The following is a 24,515-nucleotide window of genomic DNA, read 5'->3' on the forward strand; positions in this document are numbered from 1 at the left end:
GCTCCCTTACATTTATGGTCAGTGTAGAGGTGCCCCCTTACATTGATGGTCAGTGTAGAGGTGCCCCCTTACATTGATGGTCAGTGTAGAGGTGCCCCCTTACATTGATGGTCAGTGTAGAGGTGCCCCCTTACATTGATGGTCAGTGTAGAGGTGCCCCCTTACATTGATGGTCAGTGTAGAGGTGCCCCCTTACATTGATGGTCAGTGTAGAGGTGCCCCCTTACATTGATGGTCAGTGTAGAGGTGCCCCCTTACATTGATGGTCAGTGTAGAGGTGCCCCCTTACATTGATGGTCAGTGTAGAGGTGCCCCCTTACATTGATGGTCAGTGTAGAGGTGCCCCCTTACATTGATGGTCAGTGTAGAGGTGCCCCCTTACATTGATGGTCAGTGTAGAGGTGCCCCCTTACATTGATGGTCAGTGTAGAGGTGCCCCCTTACATTGATGGTCAGTGTAGAGGTGCCCCCTTACATTGATGGTCAATGTAGAGGTGCCCCCTTACATTGATGGTCAATGTAGAGGTGCCCCCTTACATTGATGGTCAATGTAGAGGTGCCCACTTACATTTATGGTCAGTGTAGAGGTGCCCCCTTACATTGATGGTCAGTGTAGAGGTGCCCCTTACATTGATGGTCGGTGTAGAGGTGCCCCTTACATTGATGGTCGGTGTAGAGGTGCCCCCTTACATTGATGGTCAATGTAGAGGTGCCCACTTACATTTATGGTCAGTGTAGAGGTGCCCCCTTACATTGATGGTCAGTGTAGAGGTGCCCCCTTACATTGATGGTCAGTGTAGAGGTGCCCCTTACATTGATGGTCGGTGTAGATGTGCCCCCTTACATTGATGGTCAGTGTAGAGGTGCCCCCTTACATTGACGGTCAGTGTAGAGGTGCCCCCTTACATTGATGGTCAGTGTAGAGGTGCCCCCTTACATTGATGGTCAGTGTAGAGGTGTCCCCTTACATTGATGGTCGGTGTAGATGTTTATCTTTTAAAAATACAGCGGAACCTTGGATTACGAGCATAATCCGTTCCAGGAGAATGCTTGCAATCCAAAGCACTTGCATATCAAAGCGAGTTTACCAATAGAAGTCAATGGAAACGAAAATAATTAGTTCCACATTGACTTCTATTGTATGCAATACCGCGTGTGGCCAGAGGTGTGGGGGCGCTGGAGAGATTCGGAAATACTCTGGACAGCTTTGCTGAACTCTGAAACCCTCGAAAAGGGAACAGAGTATTTCCGAGTATTTACAAACGGCTCCGAACAGCTCCGGTCGGTTCCGCCTCCCCCCGCACCTCTGGCCAAACGCGATACTGCACGCTGCTGTGGCTTGAAGCGAGACAACACTCACAAACAGAGTCAGGATAAAAAAAAAATGCTTGTATTGCGAAACGCTCGTTAACCGTGTTACTCGCAATCCAACGTTTCACTGTAAAAGATACAGCTAACCCAACTTGTTTCAAACAATTGCATTTTTAATCAGTTAAATTGGATGTCCAGTTAACTAAAAGATGGCGGGCTGTAGTATCTGAAAAATGGTGTCACCCACTGGCAATACCTTGTGGTAGAGGTACCTGGATCAGGGCCGGGGCAAGGGGTGGGCAGGAAGGGGAAGCTGCCCTGGATTTGGTAGAGCAGGAGAATAAATAATGGCCCGGATTCAAAGAGATTTGCCCCTTATTTGCGGAGGCGCAGGGCAGCGTTTTTGCCCTGCGCCCCCGCAAATTTACTGCGCTACCCACGATTCACGGAGCAGTAGCTCCGTAAATTGCGGGTGCGCTGTGTAAACTTGCCCTGCGTAAGGGCGCCTAATGTAAATGATCCCGTAGGGGGCGGGAATCATTTAAATTAGGCGCGCTCCCGCGCCGAGCGTACAGCGCATGCTCCGTCGGGAAACTTTCCCGACGTGCATTGCGGCAAATGACGTCGCAAGGACGTCATTTGCTTCAGAGTGAACGTGAATGGCGTCCAGCGCCATTCACGAATCACTTATGCAAACGACGTAACATTCAAATTTGGCGACGCGGGAACGCCGGGTATTCTTTAGCATTGGCTGCCCCTACTATTAGAAGGGGCAGCCTTACGCGAAAACCGCCGTACGGAAACGACGTAAACTGCGTACGCAGGGCTCGCGCAACATTGTGAATCGGTGTTAGTATGCAATTTGCATACTATACACTGAGCACAATGGGAACGCCCCCTAGCGGGCATCGCAAGAATGCAGCCTAAGATATGCGGGCATAAGAGCCTTATGCCACGCAGATTTTAGGCTGCAGTCGGCGTTACGATGTTCCTGAATCAGGAGCATTCGTAACGCCGGGGCAAGTCAGCAATTGCGCTGCGTAACTATGGTTACGCAGGCGCAATTGCTCTTTGAATCCGGGCCAATGTCACTAGGCACTAAACCCATTGTATGGCACGTATTAACAGTGGGGGAAGGGGCGCAGTTCTACTCCCTTGCCCTGGGCACTAGACAAACCTGTATACAAACATATATATTACAACCGTATTTAGCTGTCTGTCAGAAGTTCAGTTTACACTTAACTGCGCAACTAATTGTATGGTAATTATTGTAATTGTTTTGCTTTGATTATTGCAGTGCCAAATTTCATGTGGGGTGCAGTACTCGTGTACAACCAGCAGGAGTCACTGTTGATGTAATAAATTCTAGAATAAATACATGCACAGTGACACCTACAGGTTATGAGAAGACACTACACTGCTTCCAATCAATACTTTTCTAATGTATCCTTGTACAGTTTAGCACCGATTACAAATTATGATTTATTAAAGGAAATGCATTTAAAGACAGATTGGTGTTATATATTCTCCTAAATAGAAGAGTGATATATCAAGCATCAAACCCCTGCGCCCCACCCCGTCATCTGCCCGGCACTTACCTTGTCTCGAGTGGGCAGCGGGTGACGGCGAGCGGTGTCCCCCATCTTCCCCGACCTCGATGTCTTCTCCCGTCCGCTCCTCCTCTCGTCCTGTGATTGGACGCCTGATAGGCGTCCAATCACAGCGCCTGTCGCTTCAGCCAATCAGGTGACAGGTAACACAGACCCGGTGCACCTGAATGGATGAGAGGCGGTTCAATGTTAGGAAAGCGAATTCCTTTGAGTGAGAAGCGAACGCAAAGGGTTGCGCCTGCTTCTCACATTTTTGGACGCCTATTAGAGCCAATAGCTCTAATCAGGTGCACCCCAAGAAAAAACACCACTGTAATTCAGGTGCCGGTGCCCGAAAAGGGTCCGGACACCTGAATAGGGGGTGTCAGCAGCAACCATAGATAGATTTATGGTGACAGGAGAGGGGGGGCGGAGCTCCTGCGCCCTTTATGGACGCACCGCCTAACTAGGAAGCACTGGAGGTCACCTGCTCAGGAAGTCACAAACACTGGGAGACACGGGGGGGAAGACACGGGGGGGAGACACGGGGGTAGAGACACGGGGGGGAGACACGGGGGGAGACACGGGGGAGACACAGGGGAGACACGGGGGGGAAGACACGGGGAAGACACGGGGGGAGACACGGGGGGGAAGACACGGGGAAGACACGGGGGGAGACACGGGGGGAAGACACGGGGGAGACACGGGGGGAGCCCCCGGGGGGGAGACACGGGGGGGGAGACACGGGGGGGAAGACACGGGGGGGAAGACACGAGGGGGAGACACGGGGGGGAAGACACGGGGGAGACACAGGGGAGACACGGGGGGAAGACACGGGGAAGACACGGGGGGAGACACGGGGGGGAAGACACGAGGGAAGACACGGGGGGGAGACACGGGGGGAGACACGGGGGAGAGACACGGGGGGGAGACATGGGGGGAAGACACGGGGGGAGACACGGGGGGGAAGACACGGGGGGAAGACACGGGGGAGAGACATGGGGGGAGACACGGGGGGGAAGACACGGGGGGAGACACGGGGGGAAGACACGGGGGGAAGACACGGGGGAGCCCCCGGGGGGGAGACACGGGGGGAAGACACGGGGGGAGACACGGGGGGAAGACACGGGGGGAAGACACGGGGGGAGACACGGGGGGGAAGACACGGGGGAGACACGGGGGGGGGGGGGAAACACGAGGGAAGACACGGGGGGAGACACGGGGGGGAAGACACGGGGGGAGACACGGGGGAAGACACGGGGGAGACACGGGGGGAGCCCCCGGGGGGAAGACACAGGGGGAAGACATTGGGGGAGACACGGGGGAGACACAGGGGGGAAGACACGGGGGGAGACATGGGGGGACCCAACGCTAGGAACATTGGCTGTAGCTCAGGCAATGCCTAGAAGAATGAACTCAACTTGAATGGAAATGGAGACGGCGCTCGGCTTGGTTGGGCTTGACGTGAATCTAATTCAATCAACAGCAGGTGCAGAACCAAGTCTTGAACGCCAGCAGGGCCGTCTTAATAGCATCATGGGCCCCCTGGGCAAAGTAATGCAGTGGGGCCCCTACCAGCCTGCCCCAATTTACGCACCTACTCTCAAGAAAAAGTATACACATAGTTGATAGAATTAACCACTTCGTACCAGACGGGCGTTCTGGACTTTCAGTGGGGGGGGATATCTGAATGATGGGGGCAGCTACAGGCGTCATTCAGATATCGTCTTTTAGAGCCGGCGATTCTGTGCACCGTAAGAATGATCATAGCGTCTGTTTCGCTGCTTGATCGTTCTTACAGGCGGCGAGAGGGGCTAATACTCTGCAATACCCTGCCAATACCCCACAATACTCTGCAATACTCTGCAATACCCTGCAATACTCTGCAATACCCTGCAATACCCTGCCAATACCCCGCAATACTCTGCAATACCCCGCAATACTCTGCAATACCCCGCAATACTCTGCAATACCCTGCACTACTCTGCAATACCCCCAATACTCTGCAATACCCTGCACATACCCTGTGTATATATATATATATGTATATTTTCTATTTATTAAAGGGCCCAGAGGTCCCCAGGGTCCTGGATGGCAACCCCCCTTTTTTATCTTATTTTTATAAAAAAAAAATGATATACATTGTTTTTGTTTTATTTTTTTGTTTTTATTAAAGGGCCCAGAGGTCCCCAGGGACCCGGATGGCAACCCCTCCCTTTTTTTTTTATAAAAAAAATGTTTTACATGTTTTTTGTATATTTTCTTATTTCTTTTTTTTTTCTTTTTATTAAAGGGCCCGGAGGTCCCCAGGGCCCCGGATGGCTACCCCCCCTTTTTTTAATATATTTTTTACTTTTTGTAAGTGGCCCAGAGTTCCCCAGGGCAACCCCCCCCCCCAATTTGTGGCATCCCCCCCCGCTTCAAAATGTTCTCAATTAGCGGCGGCACCCCCACTTCCCAATTTGAGGCGGCAGCACCCCCCCCCCCGGTTCTCTACTCCAGGGGGCCCATGCCTGAAGCTGTGAAAGGGGCCCCATAACTCCCAATGGTGGTCCTGCTTGTAGGATAATGGGTTCCAGGAGAACCTTACAAGAGACAGCTATAGGAACTACATGTACCAGCAGGTCTGCTGGTCTTTGGGAGGGGACAGATCAGCAGCCAAGCCTGTCTCTACTATGGAACTATGTAAAAGGCTGGAGAAAAAAAAATCATGCTTTAAAAAAAAGAAAAGCAAAGAAAACTGTGACATCATGGGATTGGATGCGTTGGTCGGAGGGCCTCCTGGGGGTTACACGAGTTTGTTGCACTTTGCGCCCCGTACAATAAAGAGAGCGATCTCTCCCTGCGAGCCAACGTCCACATTGGCCGAGGGACAGGCCGCCTGAACTTTCCCTGAGAAAGGAACCATTAACCGGTCCCAGACAAAGCCGCTGTGTCCTCGTCCAACAACAATTCCAGAACGCGGCCTCGCGGTGATGTCACTTTTTCTTTTTCGGGGGGGATCGATTTTTCCAGCGGGAAACACACAAAGGAAAGTATAGATGTCACCAGAAAACAGAGCCGTGCAGATGTTGGCCGCAGACCAGACACTCACACACAGAGCTGGGCCTGTCTGAGCGCATCTGCTGGACAGGGAATCAGGATTTCCATAAAATGGATACAAGGAGCGCAGAGCGAGCGGACCCCGGAGCAGAGTGCACACCGGAGCAGAGTACACACCGGAGCAGAGTACACACCGGAGCAGAATACACACCGGAGCAGAATACACACCGGAGCAGAATACACACCGGAGCAGAGTACACACCGGAGCAGAGTACACACTGGAGCAGAGTAGACCCCGAAGCAGAGTACACACCGGAGCGGAGTACACACCGGAGCGGAGTACACACCGGAGCAGAGTACACACCGGAGCAGAGTAGACCCCGGAGCAGAGTAGACCCCGGAGCAGAGTAGACCCCGGAGCAGAGTACACACCGGAGCAGAGTAGACCCCGGAGCAGAGTAGACCCCGGAGCAGAGTAGACCCCGGAGCAGAGTACACACCGGAGCAGAGTAGACCCCGAGGCAGAGTAGACCCCGAGGCAGAGTACACATCGGAGCAGAGTAGACCCCGGAGCAGAGTACACACCGGAGCAGAGTAGACCCCGGAGCAGAGTAGACCCCGAGGCAGAGTACACACCGGAGCAGAGTACACACCGGAGCAGAATAGACCCCGGAGCAGAGTAGACCCCGGAGCAGAGTAGACCCCGGAGCAGAGTACACACCGGAGCAGAGTACACACCGGAGCAGAGTAGACCCCGGAGCAAAGTAGACCCCGGAGCAGAGTAGACCCAGAGGCAGAGTACACACCGGAGCGGAGTAGACCCCGGAGCAGAGTAGACCACGGAGCAGAGTAGACCCCGGAGCAAAGTACACATCGGAGCGGAGTAGACCCCTTCAGTCTTGCACACTGCGAGCTGCTAGTGTGCAGTAAAATCTATAGGATTTGTGCTAGGAAGGGGGATTTTATTTTTATTTTTTTGAGGGGGGGTTGGGAGCATATGTGGAATGAGAAGCTTTGAGCTAAGCACTAAGCAGCATGCAAATTAGCGCTCAATTTTTGTTGGGGGGGGGGGGGAGGGGATTTTTACTGACACATAATCAGGGCCGGACTTACCATTGGGCTTGACTGGGCTCAAGCCCATGGGCCCCGCGGAGGAGGAAGCAGGAAGAGCCATGCCGCTGCTCAACAACTATGACCGGCGACCCCCCCTGGTCAACAACTTTGATCTGCTTCGATCTCGGCGGCACCCCCCCCCCCCCCAGGGGGCCCCTCAATCAGCACTCAAGCCCAGGGGCCCCCACCACCCTAAGTCCTGCACATAATGCTCATACATCTTGGGGGGGATGCAATTCGGCATGTCCCCCCCCAGCACAGAACCTCAGACCCCCCATAGGTGCAAATATCTTCAGCAGCTGGGTGTTTAGTCCCCCCAGCCTGTGTTGCGGCGATGGGAAGAAGCCATTATGATATATTTATAGAATGCTGTGATGGTCCAAATAAGTTTATAACTAAATTCCCATTAAAAATGAAAATAAAAAAAATATCCCACACGGCCTCCTGCAGATTTCCATCCACTGTTTATTTTTCTAGAAGTAATAAAATATATTTTTACAGCTACAGCCTGACATTAGGTAATGAAATGTCATAATTGAATGCAGACAAGAAATGGAGTTCATAAAATAAAAAAAAGATCCAAAAGTTATAAAAAATAAATTGAAATTGTCAGCACAGAAATTCCATTTTTTTTTCTTTTTATATATATTTTTTGTTTTTGTAAATAAATGTTGCGTGGTAACAGAAAACAGGAGTGCTGGGCGCCGGTCTCTGCGGGTTTATGTGTAATATGCGCATTGTGTGCCGGAGTTTGCAGGATTAAAGTGATTTACATTGTCCCTTCTATTTCTGTAATTATTTTAATAAAAAATTAATAATAATCTGAGGCCCAGATTCCGAAAGGGCAACGCAATGTGCGCCGTCGTAAATCCTAATCTGGGCTGTCGTATCTATGCGAATCAGTTACGCATAGATAACCATTAGATCCGACAGGCGTAAAGCTCTTACACTGTCGGATCTTAAATGCAATTTTTTTTTTCGCCGCTAGGTGTCGCCTCCGTCGTTTTCCCCGTCGTGTATGTAAATTAGCAAAATACGCAAATTCCCGAACGTACGCGCGGTTGACGCAGTGAGGATACGACGTTTACTTTAGATTTGTGACGCGTAAAGTTGCCCCTGCTATATGAGGGTCAACCAATGTTAAGTATGGCCGTCGTTCCTGCGTCGAAATTAAAAAATTTACGTTGTTTGTGTAAGTCGTCTGTGAATGGGGCTGGACACCATTTACGTTCACGTCAAAACCAATGACGTCCTTACGACGTCATTTAGCGCAATGCACGTCGGGAAATTTTAGGGACGGCGCATGCACAGTACGTTTGGCGCGGGAACGCGCCTAATTTAAATGATCCACGCCCCCTACCCCGCTCATTTGAATTAGGCGGGCTTGCGCCGGGGGATTTACGATACGCCACCGCAACTTTACAGGCAAGTTCTTTGTGAATAAAGCACTTGCCTGTAAAACTTGCCGCGGCGTACTGTAAATGACATACGTTATGCCGCCGCAGTTTTACGCCATTCTACAAGAATCTGGGCCTAAGTACCTTTTTTCTAATCGATATCCAGCGGTCACATGACCCGGCTCTCTCCCAGCCAGGGAAACATAAGCAGGAGAAGCTTCTAGTCCTCTGCTGCTGGTCACACGTTAAAAAAAAAAGAAAAAGAAAAAAAAGCCTTTGGAATACAGAGAAAAATTTAATAATATCAATAAACTATTTTAAATGATCATACAAATATATATTTAAAATCTAATTTGTATTATTTTGTTTAAAAAATAAATAAAACATATTGGGCTGGATTCAGATACCATGGTGTATCTATCCGCCCGGCGTAACGTATCTCAGATACGGTACGCCGCCATAATTTAGGGCGCAAGTTCCGTATTCAGAAACAACTTGCGCCCTTAGTTACGGCGGCGTAACGTATGTGTGTCGGCGTAAGTCCGCCTAATTCAAACGTGGATGATGTGGGCGTGTTTTATGTATATTAACTCTGACCCCACGCATTTGAAGTTTTTTATGAAATTCCGCAGCAAATCGTCATTGCTTTCGACGTGAACTCACGTACAGCCCTATTCGCGAACGACTTACACAAACGACGTAAAATTTTCAAAACTGGACGCGGGAACGACGGCCATACTTAACTTAGGATACGCCTCATATAGCAGGGGTAACTATACGCCGAAAAAAGCCGAACGCAAACGACGTAAAAAAATGCGCCGGGCGGACGTACGTTTCTGAATCGGCGTAACTACTGTACCTAATTTGCATATTCCTTGCGGAAATATATGGAAGCGCCACCTAGCGGCCAGCGAATATATGCAGCCTAAGTTACGACGGCGTAAGAGACGTACGATCTTAGCCTAATTTCAGCGTATCTTGCTTTCCGAATACAGAAAGAAGGTATGCCGGCGCAGATTTGAATTTACGCGGTGTATCAATAGATACGCCGGCGTAAATTCTCTCTGAATCCGGCCCAATCTGTTTATAGGTGACAGGTTCTCTTTACGGAATGTATACTGTAGGTAACCCGAGCGTTGCTGTGTACATAGTTTAGTGTTTTTATTGGGATTATCTGCTGGATCAATACAGGTGAGAATCCCGAGGCTACAAACCGCGTCCAATGATACGATTCTCTGGCAACGACCCAAATGCTTTCCAAATACCAGCCTGGCCTCAGGTGACGATTGGCTGGGCTCCTTTGTGTATACGGGGCTCTATAAAACCATCGGATGTGCGCAGTGATCGGAATACAGTGAGGAGTTCAAATTGTGAGTTTATGACTCTTCTTCATGGATCTTTTTGGCAAAGCTCTCGGAAATGCACAACACTCATGCCGCCCGCGTACACACGACCGTTTTTCGGGTTGTAAAAAATTAAGTTTTTAATGGTCTAGAAAAAAACGACAATTTTTTCAACCCGATCAATAAAATGGCCTTGCCTACACACGATCGTGAAAAAAAAAACGCTCTAGGAAAGCGCGGTGACGTACAACACGTGTGACGGCGCTATAAAGGGGAAGTTCCATTCGGATGGCGCCGCCCTTGGGGCTGCTTTTGCTGATTTTGCGTTAGTAAAAGACGATTCGCGCTTTTCTGTCTGTTACAGCGTGATGAATGTGCTTACTCCATTACGAACGCTAGTTTTACCAGAACGAGCGCTCCCGTCTCGTAACTTGCTTCTGAGCATGCGCGGGTTTTTCACGTCGTTAAAGCCCACACACGACCGTTTTTTACAACCTTAAAAACGCATTTTTTATTTGCCATTTTTTACATGGTAAAAAATGCTCTGACGCACACACACCATAGTTTTTAATGACATTAAAAAAAAAAAATACGTAATTTTTTACAACCCGAAAAACGGCCGTGTGTACGCGGCATAAGGCCCATGGCACACTGCTAATCCAGACAGTGACAGTTCACTAGGGGCAAGAGACACCGGATTCCAGGAGTTGTTCCCCAAAACGTATCAGTAGGACTGATAGTCTATCCCAGAGGTCTCCAAACTGCGGCCCTTTGCTGCCCTTTATCCGGCCCTTGGGGCAATATTCCTCCCACTAATGAGAGATACGATTCTGGAAACTGACACCAAGATGGGGCACAATTCCTCCCAATGATGGGGCACAATTCCTCCCAAGGATACCAACGATGGGGCACAATTCCTCCCAATGATGGGGCACAATTCCTCCCAAGGATACCAACGATGGGGCACAATTCTTCCCAATCATACCAATACTTGTGGAATGGCGCCAAACTTCAGTACTTAAAAATCTCCATAGGAGATGCTTTAAAATCTTTTACAGGTTACATGTTTAGAGTTACAGAGGAGGTCTAGGGCTAGAATTATTGCTCTCGCGTTAACGTTCGCGGCGATACCTCACATGTGTGATTTGAACGTTGTTTACATATGCGGGTGCGATCTACCTATGCGCTTCTGCCTCTGAGTGCGCTGGGACGGTGGCGCTTTTTTTATTAAAATATTACATTTTTTTACACTTTCCCATTTAAAATAAAAAATGTTAATCACTTTTGTTCCTATTACAAGGAATGTAAACATCCCTTGTGATAGGAAACGGTGTGACAGGTCCTCTTTATGGGGGACCCACATTTTAAAGGGCGCTTACAGATTCTGATAAGCCCCCTGCCCGTATACCCGCACGACCACCACCCAGGGTTGTGGGGAAGAGACCCTTGTCCCCAATAACATGGGAACAAGGTGCTTTGGGTGTAGGGTAGCGCTCCCCCCGCCCCAAAGCACCCCCCCCCATGTTGCGGGCACGTGGCCTGATATGGTTCAGGGGGGTGGGAACTTGCTCGCCCCCCCCTTTTTCTGACCTGACAGGCTGCATGCTTGGACAAGGGTCTTTCACGGACCCCACGCCGTTTAACCACTTAAGCCCCGGACCTTTAAGCAGCTAAATGCCCAGGCCAGGTTTTGCGATTCGGCACTGCGTCGCTTTAACAGACAATTGCGCGGTCGTGCGACGTGGTTCCCAAACAAAATTGGCGTCCTTTTTTCCCCACAAATAGAGCTTTCTTTTGGTGGTATTTGATCACCTCTGCGGTTTTTATTTTTTGCGCTATAAACAAAAATAGAGCGACAATTTTGAAAAAAAACAATATTTTTTACTTTTTGCTATAATAAATATCCCCCAAAAACATATAAAAAAACTTTTTTTCCTCAGTTTAGGCCGATACGTATTCTTCTACCTATTTTTGGTAAAAAAAATCACAATAAGCGTTTATCGGTTGGTTTGCGCAAAATTTATAGCGTTTACAAAATAGGGGATAGTTTTATTGCATTTTTATTTTATTTTTTTACTACTAATGGCGGCGATCAGCGCTGTAGGAGTTAGGGTTCACCTAGTGTGTGTTTACAACTGTAGGGGGGTGTGGCTGTAGGTCTGACGTCATCGATCGAGTCTCCCTATAAAAAGGATCACTCGATCGATACGCCGCCACAGTGAAGCACGGGGAAGCCGTGTTTACATACAGCTCTCCCCGTTCTCCAGCTCCGGGGAGCGATCGCGAGGGGGCGGCTAGAAACGAATAGCCGCGCCCTCGTCCCGGATCGCTTCCTGAGGCTTACCGACCGCCGCATGTACCGGGGGGGGGGGGGGGTCCCGATCGGACCCCCGACCCGAGGCAAGGCAGCGACGTGCGGGCACGTCGTTCTGCCTGCCCGTGCCATTTTGCTGACGTATATGTACATGCGGCGGTCGTTAAGCGGTTAAAAAAATAAAAAATTGGCGTGGGGTTCCCCTTAAAATCCGCATTAGACCCGACGGTATGCTAACAATTGCAACCGCGAGTCATGAATGCGATTTGACTCGTTTTTATTTTTCCTTAAAAAAACATAAGTTTTGCTGCAGCATGCTACAGATGCACCACTTTACAGGCAGACTAAGGGGACCCCCGTGATGTACATCTTTTTTGGGAAAGGGGGGAGACGTTATTGGCCCTGGGGTCAGGAACCCAATTAAATGGGGGAGGGGGGGATGGATATTAACCCCAACCACTGGGGGTCAATTGCCAGGACGGTATCCCATCACATTGGAGAAGGTTATTGAACCCAAACCCTGGGGGGGGGGGGGCAATTTTTGGGCCAGAACCTTATTACATAGGGGGGAAGGAGGGGAGGATTTTTTACCCTGGCCCCTGGGGGCAATCAACCAGCCAGAACCTTGTCACATGGGGGCGAGGGTTATTATCCTGGTCCAATCAATGGGCCGGAACCCTGTCACACAAGGTGAGAAGGTCGTTGACCCCGGGGGCCAATCAGGAGCCCCATCACACTGGGGGAAGGGGGGGGGGGGGGTTATTGACCCTAGCCTTCAGCATGGGGGCCAATAACGGGGCCAGAACCCATCACATGGGGGGGGGGGGGTGGGGGTTACTGATCCCACCCCCCGGGGGCCAATTGTCAGACAGGAACCCCATCATATGGGGGCTATTATCCCCCAGCCCCTGGGGGCAAGCTCAAAAACCCCATTACTCGGAGAAGGTTACATATTTTGGCGAATGGGGGGGCATGCTGGGACTTGTAGTTCCTCCATCAGGCAAAGCAGGTCCCGCTCAGAGCGGCACAGAGCCTGACGGGCCGATCCGATCATGTGATAGGTGGGAGCCGAACGCTGAATATATACAGCTCCGCCCCCCGAGGCGGCGTTCTGATTGGTGGAGGGGTTCCAGGTTGGCGAGTTCCGCCTACCGGGGGCACGTGGTAGTGACGTCATCTCCCGGGACCAGGAAGTAAACATGGCCAGGAATGAGGAGAAGCAGCTGGGGAGACTCAACCGAGTGTGGCTACAGAGAGAGAGGGAAGGTGAGAGGAGAGTACAGGGAGAGGGGGTATAATGAGAGGAGGGGGGTATAATGAGAGGAGGGAGGGAGTACAGGGGGGGTATAATGAGGAGGGAGGGAGTACAGGGGGGTATAATGAGGAGGGAGGGAGTACAGGGGGGGTATAATGAGAGGAGGGAGGGAGTACAGGGGGGGTATAATGAGAGGAGGGAGGGAGTACAGGGGGTATAATGAGAGGAGGGGGGAGTACAGGGGGGGTATAATGAGGAGGGAGGGAGTACAGGGGGGTATAATGAGGAGGGAGGGAGTACAGGGGGGGTATAATGAGAGGAGGGAGGGAGTACAGGGGGGGTATAATGAGAGGAGGGAGGGAGTACAGGGGGGTATAATGAGAGGAGGGAGTACAGGGGGGGTATAATGAGAGGAGGGAGTACAGGGGGGGTATAATGAGAGGAGGGACAGAGTACAGGGGGGGTATAATGAGAGGAGGGACAGAGTACAGGGGGGTATAATGAGAGGAGGGACAGAGTACAGGGGGGGTATAATGAGAGGAGGGACAGAGTACAGGGGGGGTATAATGAGAGGAGGGACAGAGTACAGGGGGGTATAATGAGAGGAGGGACAGAGTACAGGGGGGGTTTAATGAGAGGAGGGACAGAGTACAGGGGGGGTATAATGAGAGGAGGGACAGAGTACAGGGGGGGGTATAATGAGAGGAGGGACAGAGTACAGGGGGGGTTTAATGAGAGGAGGGGGGAGTACAGGGGGGTTATAATGAGAGGACGGAGGGAGTTCAGGGGGGGGGAGTATAATGAGAGGAGGGGGGGAGTATAATGAGAGGAGGGGGGAGTACAGGGGGGGTATAATGAGAGGAGGGGGGAGTACATGGGGGGGTATAATGAGAGGAGGGGGGAGTACATGGGGGGTATAATGAGAGGAGGGGGGAGTACATGGGGGGGTATAATGAGAGGAGGGGGGGAGTACAGGGGGGGTATAATGAGGAGGAGGGGGGGAGTACAGGGGGGGTATAATGAGGAGGAGGGGGTATAATGAGAGGAGGGGGGGAGTACAGGGGGGGTATAATGAGAGGAGGGGGGAGTACATGGGGGGGTATAATGAGAGGAGGGGGGGAGTACAGGGGGGGTATAATGAGGAGGAGGGGGGGAGTACAGGGGGGTATAATGAGAGGAGGGGGGGGGGTATAATGAGAAGAGGGGACGGTACAGAGAATCCCATTGGTGGGATGTCAGTGTTGGGGTTCAGTAGAGATCGGCAGGCTCCTCCCACACCTGAAATGTCAGATTTTGATTGGCTAACCTCCACTTTTTGTTTTCTCCCTTAGAGGGACGTGTGAGGGACATCGACAGTAATCGCCCCAAGCTGGTGAGCCCCGGACCAGAGCTGTCCTATAAATGACTTTTGCCTCCGTCCTCTCTTACTAGTCTCCCCTCCTTGTTTCCTGCAGGGGGCGCTGCACACAGCCACAGGTGTGAAGAAATGGATCCCCAGCATCAAAAATGAGATGGAATATTATTTAGAGGTGAGACGGGGCTGGAAAATTCGATTTTTTGGGTTGTCACCACAATAGGAATAGAGGAGGAATCTTCCAATGGGGACACCGTAGTTCTGGTAACAACCTCACTTTGGAGGGATTTCCTCTCACTTCCTGTTTTGGCTATGGGACAGGAAGTGAAGGGAGATCTCCCCAGTGGGACACAGATGGGGGGGAGGGGAGCTGAGAGGGGGTTCTAACTCTCCCTTACTCTATCCAAAATGGAAAGAATAAAAGTTTTGCCTACCGGTGGCATAAAGCTGGCCATAGATAGAAGGGCGTGTTACACGGGCAATGAAGAGTGAATGTTGTGCAGTAGATATTACACGGGTGTGACAATTATTCCTGCGCTCTTCATTCACATTTATAATATTTCTTCTTCACTGTCCCCCCAAGAATAACTTTCCATCCTCTTATAAAATTCTGAGTAGTGCTGACACCTACTGGTAAGACAAGGAATTGCATCAATTAACCAATCCTGACAAAACCAATCTATTGCTAAATTGCCCACTTTGTGGCGAATGGGTTAAAAGTCCATTGTATTTATTATCTTTGAAAAATGTTATGTATTGTTATATTAAAGAGAAGCTCCAGTCAATGTTGTGTTTTTTTTTTTTTTTTTCTTAAAAGTCAGAAGCTACAAAAAATGTCTCGGGCCAGGCATCAGTGAGAGTACACAATGCATTATCTGGTGTTCATTTGCGTAGTGCCTGTGGTTAGGATGAGGAGAAACAGTAACTCATCATTGGTGTCGGTGGGAGGACTAGTGCCCTGTCGGTGGGAGGACTAGTGCCCTGTCGGTGGGAGGACTAGTGCCCCGTCGGTGGGAGGACTAGTGCCCCGTCGGTGGGAGGACTAGTGCCCCGTCGGTGGGAGGACTAGTGCCCCGTCGGTGGGAGGACTAGTGCCCCGTCGGTGGGAGGACTAGTGCCCCGTCGTTGGTGTCGGTGGGAGGACTAGTGCCCCGTCGTTGGTGTCGGTGGGAGGACTAGTGCCCCGTCAGTGGGAGGACTAGTGCCCCGTTAGTGGGAGGACTAGTGCCCCGTCGTTGGTGTCGCTGTCCCGTCTGTGTCAGTGGGAGGACTAGTGCCCCGTCAGTGGGAGGACTAGTGCCCCGTCAGTGGGAGGACTAGTGCCCCGTCGTTGGTGTCGCTGTCCCGTCTGTGTCAGTGGGAGGACTAGTGCCCCGTTGGTGTCATTTGCTCACAAAATTGGTCACGTGGTCAGTCATTGGATGGACTAGTGCCCCGCCGCTGGTGTCGATGGGGGGACTAGTGCCCCGTTGTTGGTGTCAGTGCCCCGTTGCCAGTGCCGGTGGGTGGTCTAGTGACCCGTTGCCGGTGGGGTGAGTAGTGACCCGTTGCTGGTGGGGTGAGTAGTGACCCGTTGCCGGTGGGAGGAGTAGTGACCGTTGTCAGTGGGAGGAGTAGTGCCCCGTTGGCGGTGTCAGTGGGAGGAGTGGTGCCCCGTCAGCGTTGTCAGTGGGAGGAGTAGTGCCCCGTTGGCGGTGTCAGTGGGAGTAGTGGTGCCACGTCGTCCGTGTCAGTGGGTGGTCTAGTGCGCCGTTGGTGTCATTTCCTCTCAACATTGGTCATGTGACCAGTCACTGGATGGATACCATGTTTGTTAGGCTCCTTCTACTTCTCAGATGCTGCCCTGGAAGACTTCCTAGAAAAGGAGTTACCAGGTACCTAACTTTATTTTTTTAAAGTGGAAAGGGGTAATTCTGTTTTTTACCTGTAATGATCATGATAATGATAATAAATGTGTTTTCATTTCACTGCTTAGGCCATTTTTTTACCAACTCTCCCATCCATTTACAGCAATCTCAGCTGAGTCACTATTCGGAAAGGAAGATTGGAGAATTTGAGGTAAAGATTGAGGCCCTAAAGAAAGAATATCAGAGTTACCTGTGGAAATTGCGCAAATTAGACCCGACCTGCAAGGAACACCCGTGGAAACCTCGAGGGTACACCAGGAAAAGGACTGCGGATGGCAAAGTGCCGTCATGGGTAGACACAGGTATGTAGGTAATGGGGGGGGGGGGGGGTGCATGTGGACACAATGGGGGGGATTCAGTAAAGCTGCTGCGCCACTTTTCTGGCATGCGTCCCTTTTTATTAATGTATTACGCCAATTCATTCGGTTATGACAGCGACTTGTACACTGAATTCAGGTAGTTCTAAAATGTGTAACGTTTACATTGTGTCGCATTTAAATGCACCACTTTACATTGCGTCGCATGGAATGCGCCAAGTGTAAAAGTGGAGCTAATTAACCGCTTCAATACCGGGCACTTTCACCCCCTTCCTGCCCAGGCCAATCTTCTGCTCTCCGCGCTGTTGCACTTTGACAATTGTGCGGTCACTGTACCCATATGAAATTTTTATAATTTTGTTCACAGAAGTAGAGCTTTCTTTTGGTGATATTTAATTATCACTGGGGTTCTTTATTTTATGCTATTGGAGTGTTTTCGCGAGTACCGATACTCATGAAAATGCCTAGTATCGGCGCAACCCTACTTTGTGTCATTCTCAAAACTTTTGGCCACGGCTGTATGTTTTATATATCTGAAAAATTGATCAATCCTGATGTGCTGACGGCCTATCTAATTTTTTTTTGTCAGGACAGTACAAATATCCCCCCAAATGACCCCTTTTTGGAAAGGTATAAGAAAATTATGGAAGAGAAACTAGATTGAGCTTCGGTTGGTCCTGAGACTTGCTGCCACGTCCGAAACTAATTTGAGAAAACAGAGAGAACCCCAAGGGATAGTGCGGGCAGGAAGCCGTACTCTTTCACGGTATCCTGTTTTGGCTTGCTGCCCGCACTATCCCTTGGGGTTCTCTGTTTTCCCTTTATGGAAAGGTAGAAAGTCCAAGGTATTTAGTAAGAGGCATGGATAGTTTACATTTTTTGCAAAATTAAGAAATAAAAAAAATATATATATATTTTCTAACATACTGTCTCCAGTGCAGTACAGCATCATCATATAACTGAGAGGGGACAGAACAGGGGTATGAGTGGAGTGTACGGGACAGGGGTATAATGAGTGGAGGGGATGGGACGGGGGTATAATGAGTGGAGAGGACTGGACGGGGGTATAATGAGTGGAGTGGAGGGGACGGGGTATAATGAGTGGAGGGGACTGGACGGGGGTATAATGAGGGGACGGGGGTATAATGAGTGGAGGGGACGGGGGTATAATATGTGGAGAGGACTGGACGGGGGTATAATGAGTGGAGTGGAGGGGACGGGGTATAATGAGTGGAGGGGACTGGACGGGGGTATAATGAGTGGAGGGGACGGGGGTATAATGAGTGGAGGGGACGGGGGTATGTGGAGTGGAGGGGACGGGGGTATAATGAGTGGAGTGGAGGGGACAGGGGTATAATGAGTGGAGTGGAGTGGAGGGGACGGGGGTATAATGAGTGGAGTGGAGGGGACGGGGGTATAATGAGTGGAGTGGAGTGGAGTGGAGGGGACGGGGGTATAATGAGTGGAGGGGACGGGGGTATAATGAGTGGAGTGGAGGGGACGGGGGTATAATGAGTGGAGTGGAGGGGACGGGGGTATAATGAGTGGAGTGGAGGGGACGGGGGCATAATGAGTGGAGGGGACGGGGGCATAATGAGTGGAGGGGAAGGGGGTATAATGAGTGGAGTGGAGGGGACGGGGGTATACTGAGTGGAGTGGAGGGGACGGGGGTATAATGAGGGGACAGGATGGGGTAAAATGAGGGGAGGGGACGGGACGGGGGTATAATGAGGGGAGGGGACGGGATGGGGGTATAATGAGGGGAGGGGACGGGACGGGATTATAATGAGGGGAGGGGACGGGACGGGGGTATAATGAGGGGAGGGGACGGGGGGATTAATGAGTGGAGTGGAGGGAACGGGGGTATAATGAGTAGAGGGGACTGGACGGGGGTGTAATGAGTGGAGGAGAGGGGACGGACCGGGGGTATAATGAGTGGAGGGGACGGGACGGGGGTATAATGAGTGGACGGGACGGGGGTATAATGAGTGGACGGGACGGGGGTATAATGAGTGGACGGGAAGGGGGTATAATGAGTGGAGGGGAAGGTATGGGGTTATAATGAGTGGAGGAGGTGGTACTGGGTTATAATGAGCGGACAGTACAGGGGTATAATGAGCGCGGGGGGGGTTTACATTGGGGTATAATGAGCAGGGGGGGGGGGTGGTATCGGGGTGTATAGATGGTAGTAGAGGCAGTATAGGAGGTATTAAGGGAGGAGGGACAGTATAGGTTTGGTGGCATTGTTGGATCATCTCACAAAATAAATAATGGCTGACTCAAATATTTATTATATTTTTAAGATGAAACCAATAGAGGAAATTTGCTGCACACGCCTGTTCTCTCAAAGAAAGTGAAGGAGGAACACAGAAGTGACTCGGAGGAGGAAGAACCACAGGAAAGGCTCCATAAATTTCCGCTGCCGCCTCCTCCTCCTGCTCCGGCCTGTATCGATCCGGAAGTCCAGGATGCACCTCTTGTCTTCAACAACGCCAAATCTCAGCCGAGAGACATCTGGGGGAGATCGACTTATAACACTGGCGGAGGGGAGACGGCGAAGAAGCTCAAAGATATTTTCCTGTCGGGCTCACCGCAGCAAAGCGCCATTAACTCTGCAAACAACGTGGAGGAGTTGGCGGGAGGAGACCCGCATACCAGTGGGAGAAGCAAGGGGATTTTAGGGTTAGACTGTTATTCATCCTCTGATGAGGAAAGCTGACACTTGGCTAGGGGCTCACTTATTTATATTTTTCAATATCCTACAACCTTTATTATCCAATACTGTTTTCAACAGTGGTAAAAATAAAATGTATTTATTTATATTTTTTACTGTGTTTTTTTTTTTTTTTTTTAAGCATTGTGCCTCCTATCTTTGAATTTCCAGCCGTGTTCTGTCCTAAAATCATCATCATCATCATTCTGAGTATGATGCTACAAGCTTGGCACACCTATTTATGGGCAGTTTCTCCCATTCTTCTTTGCAGGACCTCTCATGCTCCATCAGGTTGGATGGGGAGGGTCGGTGTACAGCCATTATCAGATCTCAAGTCCGGTCTCTGGTTGGGGCCACTCAAGGACATTCACAGCGTTGTCCCGTAGCCACTCCTTTGTTATCTTGGCGGTGTGCTTAGGGTCGTTCTCCTGTTGGAAGATGAACCTTCTCCTCAGTCCGAGGTCCAGAGCGCTCTGGAGCAGGTTTTCATCAAGGATGTCAAGTGGTTGTATATTGATTTTTGTAACTTTTACCTACAGGTAAACCTATAATAAGGCCTACCTGTAGGTATAAAAATCTAAACCTTTACGGTTTAGGAGATATTCCCCTTGCAATGAGCCGCTGACTGCATTGGCGCATGCGCACAGGGGAGTCACGGCCGAAGGCCCGGCAGACGCCGGACCTTGCCGGAAAGAAGTCTCTCACGTGCACGAGTGACGACATTGCGGCTCCAGCCACTCACACCGCTGGAGCCGCGATACCCGGAAGACACTCCGAGGCAAAATGTCAGCTACCTCGGCGTGGACCGGGTGAGTTAAGGACGCCTCGTTCTAAGGTAAGTATTAGCTTATTAGCTCATTATGCCTTTTGCCTTACATGATTAAAAAAAAAAGTTCAGCGAGTATACAACCGCTTTAAGCGCACGCGTGCCCGCAGAAGCAAATGTATATGTAGGTCACGCACGCATATGTAAACAGCGTAACATCTTTCACATCATGTAAAAAAAATTCTGCTAACGTACCGTGCGAGATAAAAAGCTGCAAAGACCACCATTTCCACAAAAAATATATATATATATATATATATATATATATATATAATGTTTGGGGGTTCTGAGTAATTTTCTAGAAAGAAAACAATGATTTTTACATGTAGGAGAGAAATGTCAGAATTGTCACTGGCATAAACATTGGGTGATTCACCTTTTAGGCTCGGTTCACACTGCTGCGCTGTGAATTTGTTCCGTTTTTCCAAAAATGGAACTTCCGCTTTTTGGAACCCCCCCCACCTCCGGTGTCACGTTTGGCACCTTTTCAGGGGGGTGCAGATACAGGTATTTGCACCCACTTCCGGGCATAGACTCACTTCCTGATACCCTCACAGAGGATGGCGGCGGGGGCAGCCAAGAGACGAGCGATTGCTTGGCCTCGGCTGCTGACATCGCGGGCGCGCTGGACAGGTAAGTGTCCATTTATTAAAAGTCAGCAGCTGCCGTATTTGTAGCTGCTGGCTTTAAAAAAAAATATATATATTTTTTGGGTGGACTCTGCTTTTAAGTTCCTGGTTTTAGTGGAGAGTAGTGTGGTGGAATTCGTATATATGTGAACCATCAATGCGATTCCAGAACGATTTACATTGATGTCTATGGAGACTAAATTCGCAAAACGCAACGCTGTAAACTTGTGTAGCGCTACCCCCTGGTTGATTTGGGATCGGCGTATTAAGTTACCTCCATGTGATGTCTAGGGGTGAAGGTAGTGAGTAGAGCAGTAATCGAATGTCCAATCCGTAGATAAGGTTTTCTGAATGCTTTATTTCCTTTGCCCAAATACGACCAACATCAACTGGAGGTAGACAGGAAAGGCTGATGAAATAAAGGAATTTCGCAGTATCAGGCTTTGGATAGAGAAAAGCAATCCTGCTATTCTGTGGTTATAGCAATGCGTCGCCACTCCAACCAGAGTGGGTGAAGGGTCTCTGCCACAGGCCTGGCAGCCGGAGTGCCACTTAAGGTTACTGGGAGGAACAAGCCTCTGCCACAGACTTAGCTCTAGTTAAATGTTGGGGCCTCTGCCACAGGCCTAGTGCAAGTTTCAAGTTGAACAGCAAAGCGAATCCTCCCAGTAAATTGTGCTAGGGTCACCGGTTGACAGTGCAAATGTACCTGTCAGTGTCCCGGTCACCAGATCCCCGATGGTTCGTTCAAGCCCTTTTGGATAACCTGCCTCCGGGTTCTCCTCAAGCCGATCCCCCATCGAACAGCATACAGCTTGGGATCTCCTCAGTAGAAGTGGGGACCCAGTAAGTCACTGGGGCCCCTTGGTAGCATCAGTTGCTCCAGGCCAGGAGGGCCCAGAGTCAGGAACTCCACGTAGCGTGCGACCCCAGGCCAGGTAGGCCATAGTGGTGGGGCCCGCGGTGTGCGCACACCCTAAAGGTGGGTGTCACACCTGGAACCCGCGAAGAACCCAGAACAACGGCCTCCGCCACAGAAATACTCCCCAGCATGCCCCGCGAGGGAAAACTCTTCCAATTGGCTGCTGAAAAGATGCGGCTCCGCCTGGACCTCTCTGGCGCCACCTGCCGCCCAGAGATGGAACTGCATCCCTGGAACGCAGACTGACCCACAGAACAATCCAGATTTGGCGACAGCCACATTTAACACAATTAACCACTTCTCTACTTTGGGTGTTTTTCAGATTTGGTGTTTACAAGACTAAAACATTTTTTTTGGCTAGAAAATTACTTAAAACCCACAAACATTATATATTTTTTTTTCTAATACCCTAGAGAATAAAATGGCGATCATTGCAATACTTTTTGTCACACCATATTTGCGCAGCGGTCCTACAAGCGCACTTTTTTTTGGAAAAAAAACACTTTTTTGAATTAAAAAATAAGACAACAATAAATTTGGCCCAATTTTTTTATATATTGTGAAAGATAATGTTACGCGGAGTAAAATGGTACCCAACATGTCACGCTTACAAATTGCGCCCGCTCGTGGCATGGCGTCAAACTTTTATCCTTAAAAATCTCGATAGGCGACGTTTAAAAAATTCTATAGGTTGCATTTTTTGAGTTACAGAGTAGGTCTAGGGCTATAATTATTGCTCTCACTCTAACGATCGCGGCGATACCTCACTTGTGTCGTTTGAACACCGTTTTCATATGCGGGCGCTACTCGCGTATGCGTTCGCTTCTGCGCACGAGCTCGTCGGGACGGGGCGCTTTAAAACATTTTTTTTTTTTCTTATTTATTTTAATATTTTTTACACTGGAAAAAAAATAAAAAATAAAATTATCACTTTTATTCCTATTACAAGGAATGTAAACATCCCTTGTAATAGAAAAAGGCATGACAGGTCCTCTTAAATATGAGATCTGCGGTCAAAAAGACCTCAGATCTCATATTTAGGCTTAAATGAAAAAAAAAAAAATTTGAAAATGTAATTTTTTCAAATGACAAAAAAAAAAAAATGTTTCTTTAAGAGGCTGGGCGGGACTGACGTTTTGACGTCACTTCCGCCCAGCAGAGCTATGGGGACGGGTGAAGGAGATTTTTCCTTCACTCGCAACCCCGCACAGCTGCCGAACGGTCGCGATCTCCTCCGCCGCTACCGACGGCTCCGGTAAGCGGCGGGAGGGGCCCTCTCCCGCCGCCGATGACGGCGAATCCGCCGCTATCATGTACCGGACCGCTGACACTAAAGATAGATACCTCAGTTGTGGCAGCAGCTGCTGCCGTTACCGAGATATCTATCTTTAAAGTTAGGCCGTATAAAGACGTACAGCGGTCTGGAAGTGGTTAAGAATGAGAGCAACTTATCTCTCTCATTCTCCCACTAACTTTAGCGTAGTGCCCCTTTGAAAGTAAAGGGGGCGCTACACTCGCACAAGACCTTTTTTTATCGTATCGGTAGAGGAATCGCAACGCATGTATGTGAACGATCGTCATTGTAAACAATGACTTTATGGATGACATGCGAATTTAGAATGTTTTTGACCCATCACATTCGTTATGAACTCGCTTCAGTGTGAACCGGGCCTTAGTATTAGGAAGATGGCTCATCCATATCATCAGAGCACATCTTCGAGGTGAAATTAGAGACAATCCCAATTGTGACCACAGGTGAGAAGCGTTTTGTGCACCTGTATGGGGCCGTTTGGTTAAAGTGATATACCGTATGTATACTGCACCCCCCTCCCCCCTCAGTGAGAACCGTCACAGACACAATGCGGACACCAGCCGGCTCGTACCTTCCAGGATCTGGTATTACACAGGACAGCGTTGAATAAGCCTTTCTTGTCTCAAATTATTTCTACAATGAGTATTGACCGATGTTTGTATTTCACAGAAGGTGGCTGAGCAGCTGGTAGCGGTTAAATTACAGCCCGTTATTTTTAAATCAATAACGCTGTATGAGTGCGGGGCGGGGGAGGGACCGTGCCTGGGAGATTGCATTTCCTCCACTAATTAAAAAAATGATGTTCTCTCTAATTAGTTTCACCTGCTCTACACCAGATGAAGGGTAAAGAGAAATCCGAGCACAGACCCTCCGGCCGATAGGGAACTACAAGTCTGAGCCGGTGTTCTGTCGAGAAAGTGCCCCCCATCAGTGCCCGTGCATGCGCAGGACGGAGCCGCACTCCTGCTGATTTGCCGATTAGCTGCAGTGACGTGACCATGGCGCAACCGCATATCGTAGGAGGTATCTCTGGATTGGAGATACCATCCCCACCTGTTTGTACAGGTTTAAATTGTGCCATTGAGAGATACCCTCTGTGATGTGCGCATGCGTAATGCTTAAAGGGGGTTGTAAAGGTAAATTTTTTATTTTTTTCCTTAAATATCTTCCT

The 24,515-nt window shown here is 49.9% G+C and overlaps 1 protein-coding gene across 1 annotated transcript; it reads left to right on the forward strand.

Annotated features, from left to right (window-relative positions):
- The first annotated feature begins 13,224 nt into the window (after nt 1–13,224).
- Nucleotides 13,225–19,767, forward strand: LOC120946093. The gene is made up of 5 exons (XM_040360831.1): nt 13,225–13,375; nt 14,696–14,736; nt 14,819–14,893; nt 16,729–16,927; nt 19,246–19,767. Exons 1-5 carry the CDS (start codon nt 13,309–13,311, stop codon nt 19,659–19,661), a joined length of 798 nt encoding a protein of 265 aa, XP_040216765.1. The 5' UTR covers nt 13,225–13,308; the 3' UTR covers nt 19,662–19,767.
- The last annotated feature ends 4,748 nt before the right edge of the window (nt 19,768–24,515 follow it).

The sequence above is a fragment of the Rana temporaria genome, chromosome 7, assembly GCF_905171775.1.
Source record: "Rana temporaria chromosome 7, aRanTem1.1, whole genome shotgun sequence".
Lineage (NCBI taxonomy): Eukaryota > Metazoa > Chordata > Amphibia > Anura > Ranidae > Rana > Rana temporaria.

What these genes read in the sequence shown, in the direction of transcription:
- LOC120946093 (XM_040360831.1), top strand. Translation starts at nt 13,309, where the DNA reads ATGGCCAGGAATGAGGAGAAGCAGCTGGGGAGACTCAACCGAGTGTGG. An exon ending in AGATGGAATATTATTTAGAG is followed by an intron (nt 14,894 to 16,728) that starts GTGAGACGGGGC and finishes ATCCATTTACAG; the next exon opens with CAATCTCAGCTGAGTCACTA. An exon ending in GCCGTCATGGGTAGACACAG is followed by an intron (nt 16,928 to 19,245) that starts GTATGTAGGTAA and finishes TATATTTTTAAG; the next exon opens with ATGAAACCAATAGAGGAAAT.